Here is a 12,793-nt window from a genome sequence, read left to right as displayed (position 1 = left end):
GGTTGCAGTGAGCATGTATTCAGCATTCAAATATTATATTCTAAAACATAAGTCTGTACCTACTATGGACCTCTGCTTTTTCCTCAGGGAGATTCCTGTTGATGCCTATAGGAATTTGTCCAATTATAAGTCCTCAGGATCAGGATTGCTGTTCCACGAGTGGGGCTCCTCTCCAACCTTATCTAACGCCTTGATGGTAGGGACCTGTACTAACAGAGCTCAGCCTCACTGCCCTTGGTTCTTCATGATTTAGCTTTTTTGATCATCTCTTTAGTCTTGCACCTGGTTTCTTGGCACCTCAATCTCTACCATGTCAGATATGGTATCTGCTGTGGATTGAAATAAGAGGAATGCCTGCCACTCCCTCATTATTCTTAAATATTCTTTAACTATTCTTTCCAGTTCCACTAGCTAAAAAGCTGTAACTTTTGACCCATGTTATCTACCGCAGGTGTAAACTCAGTCAGTACTTTTCAACTTCTGCATTGACAGGAGCCTTTAGATATGTTCCTTCTAGAGACACAGGCAGTGTTAACTATCATCTCCCGTGTCACAAACTAAGAAATAAGCTCTAATAACACTGCAATATTCCTTTCCCTTAAACGATTCATTTTTTCAGTTGTTCAGCCCAGTTATTGTAACTTACAGAGACAATAAGCTCCTCAAGTTCTGTAGCATGCCACTATGTGAATCTGTGGTTTACAATAATTACTTCAAGTATATGAGAAAAAAGGAAACAGATATAATCTGAAAACAAAGGGCAAGTAGTTCTTCTGTTAAAATAGTTTTAAGGTTACGTATTTTTGGCAGGACAAAACCATACCTGCTCCTTTCACAAAAGCTCTGAAAAACATTGCCCCTCCTTTTCTTGATGAGTATAGTTGGAATTTGCCTTTCCTGTCACAGAAAATAGGAACAGAAAAAGAAAAAAAATTTTAATTGAATTGCTTAAAGGCTTCCTCTTCTTTTTTTCTCTTAAGCTTAAGTTTTCTGTTCTTTGCAAGCACAATGCTAGGCGAGGACAGTTCAGTATGGTCTGGTGGAACCAACCCTTAAAATCAGCTCCTCCAAACTCCGTTTCCTATCACTGCTGTCCTCTCTTTGGGAGTCTCATCACCTGTATTCAGCAGTTCCTCCTCCTCCTCCATCCACCTGCTTACACTTGGACCTAGAAGTCTCTGCCCTGGGATCCATCCCCAAAACTGACAGTGTATTAGTAAGCTGACAGCACCTCACTGGTACAGCGTTTGTTCATAAACATAAATATAGCTCAGTAGCCATTACATTCTCCCTGTTAGATGCTTATCCTCAAGTTAAAGTGGTATGAGTCTAGAAATTCATAGCAATAATGCATGTTTTAAGCCCTGCCCACAGCATAACTTGTATTCTTTCATTATTAACAGCATAAATAATGTGCTATCATCCCTACTTTTTTCACTCTATCAATGCACTTTAACTAGTATAAAAGTGATTTTATCAGTGTTTCGTATTTTCTAAAGGCAGAGAGACTGTTTACCTGCCCATGTGTTTTATTTTGATTTCTCTCAATAAAATTAACCCGGGGTGGTGAAGGGGGAGCACTCACCCATTTGATTGCTTCATTACTTAATAGGAGACAAAGTTTAGTTCCCTATGTTTCAGACAAAGGCTTAAGCTGGTGCTAATGAGTCTTTTTAAAACTGACTATAGGCCCCTAAATCTGGACTATTTTAATGCCAGTAGCAGCAGAGCAGATAGGTTACAGTGGAGATATTAGGCAAATATTGGAAATTACTGTCATTTTGAACAGGCAAACATGGAGAATCAACCATGCCTGCTTACCACACAAGTGCTGTGTCAAGGACAAACCTAGATAGCTGATATCAGGAACTTGCAGCAAAGTGACACATTTAAGATTAATGTCTCACAGACAGCTAAACTAAACTAGTGTGGCTATATAGCACTCTATTTTATGTGAAAGAGTACTATATAGCTTTATGCAGATTGGGTTATGATAAAGTTGTTAGTAATCAGCTTTTTCAAAACGGTGAGCTGAAGAAAATGGAGAGCTCACCTTGTTTTCAGAAAATTAGAGATTTGAAGGCTATATAAAAGAAATTGATTCCGGTTTTGAAACTACCTTGACAGTTATTAGTATTCAAACTACTTTTCTGAGGGCAGCATGCACAGCTGCTATTTAAAGAAGCAGTCTTTCTGGTACACTGAGTCTTTGAAAATCAGGTTCCATTTTTCCAAAATTCTCCTTTGCTCCTAGTTGAGGAGGCCATGGTGGGGTTTGGGTTTGGTTTGCTGGCACTGACAAAACAGTGTAATTCATGCTTTCTAGGTCATCAGAAGGAATCTTATTGTTCTACTTAATGGCCTTCCCACAAAAAGAAGGATCTGGATCCTGATGAAACACTGAAGTACCCTGGATGGTTTCTGCTGGTGCTGCCCCTCCCTAAAGGTCTTCAGGCGTTACCACAAAGGACTTACCTATAAATTTCAGAACATTGAGCCTCAGAGCTATTTAACAGTGATGCCAGCCTACAGAAAAAATATTTGCTTTTTTTCTTCCTCACTCTTTAGTATATTTGTTTCTCCTTAAACCTCTGCCACTTCACAAAGGAAAGTAAATCTAATGAATAAGTAATCTCTGATGTTGGATGATGTTTTAGATCTCTTATCAGCTTCTATTGTTCAAGTATAATCTGACTCATGGTAGAAAAATTGTGCTGAAATGTATGTTTCTTTGAAGGTTTGGATAAAAGATAATAATTTATAAAGCTTTTACACATCTTAAGCCATTACGGGCCATGTTTTCCTCATGCCACACTTCCCTGAATGGACAGAGATATGTAGCTGGTGGGGTTTTAGTAATTTCCCTGCTTAATGTTTGCAATACTTATATAATTTTTTTGAAGTATAAACTGTGTTAGCTGAAAGAAATAGTATAATTTACAAAGATATATAAAGTTGTTTGCATATTAAAGTTGCATGTATATGCATGAATTTATATATAAACAATGATATAACAAAATAGTATTAACCATTACAACTATTACAGACTTGTGTAGAAACTGGATCTATAGGACATCCTGTTCTGATAAGCTAAATTCACAAAAACTCGGACTACTAATCACTTAAAATACTCCTTCCTGAAATCTAGATTCATTAAGTTCATCTTGAAACGGCAGAAACTTCTCAGAACTGTAGACACCCTGGAGCTCTGCTGCCATTCAGAAACAGAATTACCTGTTTATTGATTGTGCTGAATTGTTTGGTGTCTGTGCCATTCCATAAGACGCAGCAAGATTCAGAACCAAGGTAGGGTACCTGCAGGGTACTATCTAACCCACATCTTGCATACTTAACACCAGTTCTTTTCATCTACTTCATCTGGACTGTAAAAGTAGATGTTTCAGCTGGTGTGATTAGAGGTTTTATAAAATGACTTAACCTTCATTAAAATCCTTGTTGCACATCAGGTGGAGGAATGATTTGAATCTATATCTTTTATAACAATTGTTAGAGCTAATCATTTGGTTAAAGGGACACTCAATTTGCTTACCCTGTTTTTTGTGACGAAGGACTGACCAGGCTGGGCACTTTTAACTCCAGCAAGAGGCTCACACTTGTGAATGGAAATGGAATTAGGTGACCAAGTTTAGGGGATCCTAAGCATACCTCTTTCTTTGGTAACTTCTCTTAGCTAGATCAGCCAGTTGATTTTAATTTATTGAACTAGGAGCCCAAAGATGTTTGCTTGCAGCTGTGAATTCTGCTAGGTAGAAAGAAACCATATAGTTAGGGGTCACGACACAAATTTATGTAGTTTCAGTCAAATGCAAATGAGTAGTATCTCCAAAATGACCACAGTGTAAATTGGCCAAACAGACAAAAACTGTGAAGTAGGAGCAGCAGTATTTCTATCTTGCAGGTGAGGGACTGATATGCTGACTTGCTGAAGTTCACAAAACAAACCTAGGCTAGAATCAAACCTGAATCCTTATGGCAGATGGCACAGGATCCAGAAGGGAATTAGTCACCTCATCCCAGTCTTTATCACTGGGAAACCAGAGGACCAAAGCATACGTCAGTCCTCTTTTTTCACTTGAAAATGTTGTCCATTTGAGGATTTTGTGCATATATCCAAATTTTCCTGGGATTTGTCTCTGAGCAAGTGAGTGCTACGCACAAAAGAGACCAGATGCTCGCAAAAACATCAGGCATACATACAGCTCTCTTTCTGGGAAATCATGGTAAGATAAGGCAACTAGGCTGGCTATAGAGATGGGAAGCAAAGTTTAGAATTCTGATTATCAGATCAGACTTTATCCAGAAGGCAACAGTGCTTTCCCTGATTTACAAGAGTACCTTTCCTTCTATGAAAGTCACTGGTGAGCACATGTCGTTTTTGCTCTTTTAAAACAAGAAAAATGTAGTTATAATATCAGTTAGATTTATTGATAGCATCTTTAAAATTCTGTATCTTTTGTGTGAGTATATAAACCTGGACTTGTGTGTTCTGTTCAAGATTGTTTTTTCTCCATTAAGAACAGAAATTAGAAATTTGGCTTTCTGTTCTTATAAAAGAAAAAAGAAATGTCTCAGCTCTTAATATTGTTCTCAGTATTTGCATAACAAGTGTGTAAGCAAATCAAATAGGACTCATTCCTGCCCTACTTATCCAGTTTCCATTTCAGCACAGTGGCATTTAACAAGTAGCACACTATGTAAAGAGGACTTCTGAGAACTTCTCTTTCATTTCACTTTGAAGCCGAAAGGTAAGTTGAATTTGCTTTTTATAAATAATGAGGAACTTCAGCTAGATGGCAAACCTGTTCCTTTTCATTTCGGCGGTCATATCTGCATTTTTTAATTACATTTTCTTTTATTACTGTTTTTTTTTACTTTGCTTATATTAATAATTTTACTAGATGAGGAGATGCCTGAAGGACACCAGACTGCAATGACTGATGAAGGTCATTAAAACTGGATTAAAACTGAAGAGCTGTTTTTCCATCTTACTATATGACCGATCAGGACTCTGACTCTGCATCATGATCCAATTATGAGTTGCATGCAGTAGTCATTCAAATGTAATCCACTGAATGATCAGCATCAGAGGAAGAGTACCTGATGTAATTGCATTTCCTTATCTCAGGGACACAAGTATTCCTAGCCACCTAAAGTAGGTTTCTGTTGGAGACTTTAATAGTCTGTTCTCTGGAGTCAGTGGCCAGCATTGTCAGATGCTTCAGGTTCAACACACAAAACTCCTTGATGCTTTCAGTACAGCATGTGTGTTCTGAGGTGTTTTTTATGTTCTCATAAAAAGTGAACATTCCTGACAATAGGGACAGAAATCGCTACTGCTTAAACAGATTCTATACACAGCTTACTGCTGAAATTTATGGCATAATTGAATAGTTTCATGTTCAAGAGTATTTCTGCTGAGTTCATTTCACTGAGACAAAACACAAGTGAACTTTGCCCTTACAAACAGTCAGTTTTAAGGCAGATTTAGAATGAAGCTAAAAGCCTTCTACAGTAGAGTCAATCTGGAAGATGAAACCACACTTCAATTTGTAAAGCACTGTCCAGTGTTAATGTATCCATGTAATAAATGGTGCTAATTATAAATATATGTTTAGATTCTGCTTGTCATATACGCTTTGAAACAAATTTCTTGTGTGTATTGGTGAACACCCATCTGTTAATAATCTTGCAGCATTCAAGCCAACCAACGTTTTATCCTGAACTTCAAGTGGAGCTGGATTTTGAACGTATTATGTGTCAATAAAAGTGATCTTGTCGATTCTGAATTTTATAAGGGTAGAAGTTTTAAAAGTTGGTATAGTACATGGTCATCTCTAATTCAGGCTAAAAGAAAAATGAAGTCTTGGGTATTAAGTCGTATGCTTTGTATGAGGGTCAACCCATCAGGGTCATCTCATTAAAATGAAATACTCATTCTGGCATCTTGAACCTGTCTTTCTTGGGGTTTTTTTAGCTGAATGATGCTAATAACTGGATATCTCCATGCACAGTGTCTTATAGTCCATCAGTTCAGGTTTTATAACAATGCAGCATTAGCTAATGCTTCATACTCACCAGCTTCATTGTGAACCCATGATCTACACCTTCAGAGTGCTTTTTACTCATGATATGTTGGCACCAAGGTTATAACCCAACTTAATATTATACCTGAAAGGATAAAATAAAATGGATGAGTCTATTGCCATTCAGCAAAAACGCTTTTTTTCTACAAGCCTAACTCTGATTTCAAGCTTGTGGAATTTGTTCAAAACAAGATAGGAATGTCAATTGATCTATAGAATTTTGGCCCTCATCAGTCTGCTTATTTCACATAAATGTGCTTAAATGGTAGTGCATTTAAAGAAATTGCTAACTAGCTCCATACCATCACAACAACTGCTGTAACAGATTGTGCCTTTTAGGTTGGTGGCATATACATCTGTGTTTCATTGAGTGATTATAGCCCTTAAAGTCATGTAATGGCTTAAGCTTTATCAGTTTTACACCTGAGCCTATTTCTCAGAGATTAAATCAACAAATGGTGATAGCATAAAGGATGATTTATCTCCCTTGCTCCCAAATGTGTAGTTGTCAGTCTGAAACAAGTATACCAATCTGTATTAGTCTGGAAACTTCTTTATGTATCAGCTGTGCAGCAGTGGCAAAAACAAAACTGGAAATATCTTATATCTAAACTATAGACTTAATTTGAACTAGGAAAGAATGTAATTTCAGAAAGGGAAGAATGAAAAAAAAAAAATTCAATTATTATCAGCCAATACCTACATTTCTTAGGGAATCATTTCCTGACAAGTATGTGGGTTGTGTTTTTTTTTTTACAGCTGCCCTGAGCAATCATGTTGTCCTATTCATTCTACATGGTCGCAGCAGTAGCTGCTTTTCTCGGGTCTTGCCATGCACAGGATAAGTGCACAGGAATACCTGGGCTACCTGGTAGTCCCGGAGCTAATGGGCTGCCTGGAAGGGATGGAAGGGACGGTCTAAGAGGAGAACCGGGTCCACCAGGTAACTGCAGTGATAATCTTCATTCTACTGCCCATGTCCTAATCATAAGTAAGACTACAGTAAGGAAACAAATGTCTTGTTGTACATTGTCTTTTCATTTAGACAAAATAAGGCAATAGTAGGTTTATTTAAATGTCTAGTGGTTGCCAGTTCCAGTAAATTCACACAGAGTGATTTTTTGCTCTGGAATCAATTGACCCATAGTTTCAGCCCACAGTGAACTTCCTTTTTTGCAACAAATCCTTGTCATGAAGGCTGCAAGAGGAAAAGATGTTAACATAGAGGAACAGGTGCCCTCTAGGAAGCTGCTGTGTTGAGCAAAAGAGGGAAGAACTGAATGGAGGAAGTGGTCAGCTTAATTTTTCTTTCTGAAAGATAAGCCTCTCTTCTTTTCTGGGAAAAGAGGGGAAATGAACAGTTTATCAATACTTAAATATATATATGTATGTATGTATGTGTGTATGTATGTGTATATATACACACACACACTTAAACTTATATACTTAGATATATACACTATATATTATAGTGTGTATATGTGCTATATATACATTATATATAAAGTGTGCATGTGTGTGTATACACACACACGTGTGTGTATATATATGTGTGTGCATATATATATATATATATATATACACACACACAGTGCTTTTCTATTCTTTCACAGCAGAAGGATTTTTTTTTTTAAGTATGAAGGTAATGTTATTCCAATAAGTATGAGTGTAATTAAAAGGCTTCTGATATGTTTCTCCAGTATTGGAAGGTAGTATGTGTGAAGGTAGTCTGGTAAGGAACACACTTTGCATTGTATAATTTTCTTTCTAGTAGAAGTGCTTTTTCCAGGTCCAGTATAAGGGCTAAAGCACTATCAAAATTGTTCATAGATATAACAATTTACAGTTTGAGATTAAGTTCTGTTGTGTCCTGAAGGTCCAAGAATATGCATTGATTGGAAAGAAAATTATATAAATCATTTTATTTTCATGCTTCTCTTGTCCAGGTCCCATAGGACCCTCTGGAGGTCTGATGGGGCCTCCTGGAAGAGATGGGCTTCCTGGACCTCAAGGACTCAAGGGAGAGCGAGGCGAGAAAGGAGAAAAAGGAGACATTGGACCACCAGGTGAAAAAGGCTGATCTGCATGTAAAGTTCTGTCAGTTGAATGCACTGTTTTTATTGGGTCAAATATGTTGTTTCTCACTGACAGTGAAGTGCAGTAAGTCAGAGTTGCAACACTGCAGCTCTGAGAGAGGGAGATGGAACAACATTTTGGGCATCTACATTCCCATCCATTTTAGTTATGAGTAGTGGCAACACAATCACGTGAGCACACTAGTAACTTCCTTCAACATGTAAGTCTGTTGTTACCAGTGGCAGTTTGTATGAAAAAAGTGTCTACCTTGGCAGTCAGTGCTGGATTAGCTGAGCATGTTTCACACAACCTATGTGGAAACCCTCCTATACCAGTGTTTACAGTTCACATTAAAGTAGGATCCCACTGTAAAAGCACAAAGGATCCATTTAGCTGACTAAAAGAAAATGGTATGAGCTGAATTCTGTTTGATGCCATAACACAAGTTCCCTCCCCAAAATCTCCTTTGCGCCTGTTCAGTAACAATCACTAGAATGAAACAAATTCTCTTTGTCAATAGGCAAATACACTGTCTTAGGATCTTTACACTTTCACAGGCATGACAGAAATGTAAGCCTTCAACCTAGAAATATGCATCCTATTTCTCTTACAGTTTTTCCTAGGCCTCTTCTACACAGAGGTGAATTATCAGCATTTTGGGGGTGGAGGGTGTTAGGCGTATAGATTAACTACAAGGTGAAAAAATAATGGGAAAATAATTACTTTACCCTAGGTGATGTAAGAGAAGTACATCATGCATCAGTTAATTTTGTAAAGTGATTAGTTTTATCCAATGAATTGTTCCTGTCAGCAGAGCCTGGTTTTGCTTGATTGTATAACTTATATTTTTATCTGTGTAGGTCTACCTGCTTCACTTGACACTGAATTACGAAATGTTTTAGTAAGTTTAAAACGTCGACTTGCCAGACTTGAAGGCGGTAATTTTTCTCTTTTTACTTTTTCAGCTCATAAACAATTTTAAATGCAATGAAAAAAAAACCTATTAGAGAATCATGACTTGCAAAATAAAATACCACTTGAAACCTAGTACTACATTTCAAAACTAGAGCTTTCTGTTAAACATCAGCAAGGTATCTTAGGAATTTTGTTGGATGTTAGCAGAAGAGGAAAAGTGGGCTAGTGCTTTTTCAGCAGGGGAAGGGGGTTGTTGGAAAAGAGCCTCTGTTTGTTTCCTGTACTGCCACAGACTGATTTTTGTCCTCAAATAAGTCAGCTAGACTAGATCTTCAAAGATAAGTAGGTGCATTATTCCCACTAATTTCAGTGGGAAATAAGACTTTGTTTGCTTCTCTATCATCCTTAAAGTGGAAATAATGCACTTACTTATCTATGTCTTAAAGCTGTTAAGAATTAATTAATTGAATTCACTTAGATGCTATAGTAATATTCAGTATAAATAGATGCCCAGTAAGTAATACAAAGGCTACTCCAACCTGGAGTGATGCTTTGCACTTTGCAAAGTCATGGATGTTTTAACTGTAAGGGAGGTTATACTTAGATATACTTCATTAGTGATCATGAGATAAGAACCAGAGTAAAGAAGAGTACTCTAAGGAGAGAATAAAATGGACTTGAGTATTTACAGGGAAGCTGCAATTTAAAAAACCTTGCTAAGGATAGGGAAGAGACTTGCTGATTGTTATGCTCAGCATACTGCTTTTGCAAAGGAAGTTTTCCCCCCCATTTTCATCTAATGAGTGTGAACTCTTACTCTATTTAATAGCGTCAGCAAGTCTAATTATTGCAGAAAATGTATCTCTCTAGTGACCAACTTCAGATGTGTTTCCTTGTGAGAAGTAAAATATGCCCCTGGTGGTCTGGATAGCCCCCTCTCTTGGACCACAGATCCTCTTGAGAGGATGGAGCAAGGACTGGAGAACTGTGGGTCTCTCATGAGAGGCAGCGCAAGGCCCATTGCGCCAGCAAGAAGTCATCTGTCTATAAGAGGTTACCCTATTTTCTCCTCCAAAGCAGAGGACATCACACAGGACTTGCCTTGCCTGGAGAAGCAGGTTTCTCAGGAACATTGAATGCATTTATTCAAATTTAATTTATATTTAAAAAAAAATCTCAGTTGATGTTGCATGTTCCACATTGATTCATGGAAATCCCTTGGCCACACACTTGTACATTGCTGGTATTTACATCTACCAGCAATGTAGTCATTAAAGGTGGTGGAAAGAATTGTTGGGTACTGAGAAGGACTTCACAAAACATTTATAATTTCTCTGTTTCCTTTGCTCAAAGTTGAAGCAAAACTGACACTCTTAGGAAGTACACACAGTAAAATAGGGCTGATATTGTAAGTAGCAAATGCTGGCAGGGCATCCTTGTCTTGGAGGAGGTGATGACAGATGGTTGCGTGCGACATAACAATGTACTTACTGAATAACGAGTGAATTCATAAAATTTTGAACAGCTTCATTCCTCTTCATCCTTTCTTTAACTCTCATTTTCTTGCCCTCATCCCTTTCCTCCTCCTTTCCTCTCACCAATTTTAATTTTCTCCTCTTCTCTTGATTTTTCTTGTTTCACTTTCCCATCAATATGCCAGAGGAAATAAAAAAAACTAACTCTTTCCTTTTTGTGTTTTAGTGCTTGCTTTGAATGCGAAAATAACAGAAGTAGGAGAGAAAATACTTGCCAGCAATGGGAAGGAAGTTAATTTTGCATCTGCACTAAAATACTGTGAAGAGGCTGGAGGAACTCTTGCAACTCCCATGAATGAGGAGGAGAATAAAGCTATTTTGGGTATTGTGAAACAGTATAACCGATATGCTTACTTAGGCATTAAAGAGAGTGAGATTTCAGGTCAGTTCAGCTATATGAATGGCATACCTCTGAATTATACCAAGTGGCGCCAATATGAGCCAAATGGCAAAGGGACAGAAAAATGTGTAGAGATGTACACAGATGGAAGCTGGAATGATAAAAAATGCAACCTATATCGCCTCACAATCTGTGAATTTTAAAGAATGGCCTTTCAGCCACCTGAGAATATGGAGACCATGAAATATTGTGTCTCAGCCTTAATACGGTATAATTTCTGCAATTTTTCTATGCCAGAAAATCTAAAATGAATCATATTATGGTATTTTTTATCCTTTAGAAAATTCCAAGTGTAGTAGATGATTAACTTAATTAAAATGTGCCTAATCTGATGCATTTATCTCTGTTTTAGAGGGTTAGAAATAACTCAGAATTGATTGTTCATGACAGACACTGTCTCAGTGCGCTGTGCCTATATAGAGATTAGAGGAAAATTCCAGGGTTTGACTTGGGATATTAGGAAAGTCAGAAGTTAAAATACTCTTTGGATTCATAGTGGAAATATTTCCAAGTATTTAATTATTTCTGCCTTAAGAGAGATGCACAGCAGTTGACTTCACTGTAGCAATTATGGGCTTGGGATTTGAACATCTCTGAAGTATAGGGCTTGTGTTATGTCGTATCGAAGTGTACATTAATAAATTCAGCATCCATATAGTAAAAGCACCAATTACAGTTCATTTTCTTAGTTAAATCAGAAGCTACTGTCTATAAAACATTAAGATAAACATTGCATTTTATCTATGTAAACATATGAACATGTATATAACATATTAAACATTGCATTTTGTCACTAAAACATCACATTCCCCTGTAAAAATATGACCTGTAGAACTTTGTGGTGTTAGAAAGGCCACTTTCATCTCACAAACCACCAAATAAGCACATACTGTTTTAGTGGAGCAGCTAAAGTTGAAAGTACTAATTCAAACACAAGCTAGTTCTCTACTGGTGTCATGCCAGCAACCACAAAGTCAGGCCACGATTCAAATCCACCAGGATCCAGAAGAGTCATTTCACTAAATCAGAAATATTTCTCACCCTGATTCAGTTTGAGTAGCTGGCTTGGGCTGTGAGAACTCAGGTAAGGACCACAAGTAGCAAATTCACACAATTACCCCGCATCAGGGAAGCCCTGTTAAATCCATTATTTTCCCACCAACTCAGGGAGAAAAGAAAGTACTGGAATTTAAACACATGGGTAGACACTTTTACTCCATTTTCCCCTTTTTCTTCTCCTCTTCTGCTGCATGTGTATGCATGGCTCTGTGCAGGGAGCCCATATAAAGTTAGACATCACTCTGAGCAGCGGGGGAACTCCAGGCAACCTAAGCCTGCATAGTGGAAAAGGTGGGATCTGTCCCCATGGCCGTTTCAAGCCCTGCTGAGCATGAAAGCTTTTGTGTGTTCAGACTGAGGAGGTGAGGGATGCTTTTGACAACAGAGGATTCATGTTCAGCATCACCCCCAGCACTTCAGTTTGTCTAGGATTGGGCAAAACTTGGAAAGACTATTCCCAGACCCACACATTGGACAGATTTCAAAGTGTGAAACTTCTTTACAAAATAGCTATCTTGAAGACCTATGACCATGATGCTGCTTTGCCACAAAATTACAAATGGAAAGGGGATAGATCATGCTGTGGCTGAAATTCTGACTCTCAGGTTACTTTGAGAGAAGATAAGGTTTAACTAATGCTTTTTGACTTTTCCTACATTTAGTTCTAACAAGTTGCATTACAGCTGCTAGAGAAAATTGCAAGT

At 37.7% G+C, this 12,793-nt stretch overlaps 1 protein-coding gene across 1 annotated transcript; it reads left to right on the top strand.

Annotated features, from left to right (window-relative positions):
• The first annotated feature begins 6,851 nt into the window (after positions 1-6,851).
• LOC106498903 (pulmonary surfactant-associated protein A-like) lies at positions 6,852-11,173 on the top strand. The gene is made up of 4 exons (XM_013960229.2): positions 6,852-7,047; positions 8,051-8,170; positions 9,041-9,118; positions 10,797-11,173. Exons 1-4 carry the CDS (start codon positions 6,879-6,881, stop codon positions 11,171-11,173), a joined length of 744 nt encoding a protein of 247 aa, XP_013815683.1. The 5' UTR covers positions 6,852-6,878.
• Positions 11,174-12,793: the final 1,620 nt, after the last annotated feature.

This window comes from Apteryx mantelli, chromosome 7 (genome assembly GCF_036417845.1).
Source record: "Apteryx mantelli isolate bAptMan1 chromosome 7, bAptMan1.hap1, whole genome shotgun sequence".
NCBI classification, from domain to species: Eukaryota; Metazoa; Chordata; class Aves; order Apterygiformes; family Apterygidae; genus Apteryx; species Apteryx mantelli.
This window is presented reverse-complemented; position numbering and strand designations above follow the sequence as displayed.

Coding starts and splice junctions, on each gene's coding strand:
- LOC106498903 (XM_013960229.2), top strand. CDS start 6,879: ATGTTGTCCTATTCATTCTACATGGTCGCAGCAGTAGCTGCTTTTCTC. Junction 7,048..8,050: donor AGGAGAACCGGGTCCACCAG/GTAACTGCAGTG, acceptor TCTCTTGTCCAG/GTCCCATAGGACCCTCTGGA. Junction 8,171..9,040: donor AGGAGACATTGGACCACCAG/GTGAAAAAGGCT, acceptor TTATCTGTGTAG/GTCTACCTGCTTCACTTGAC.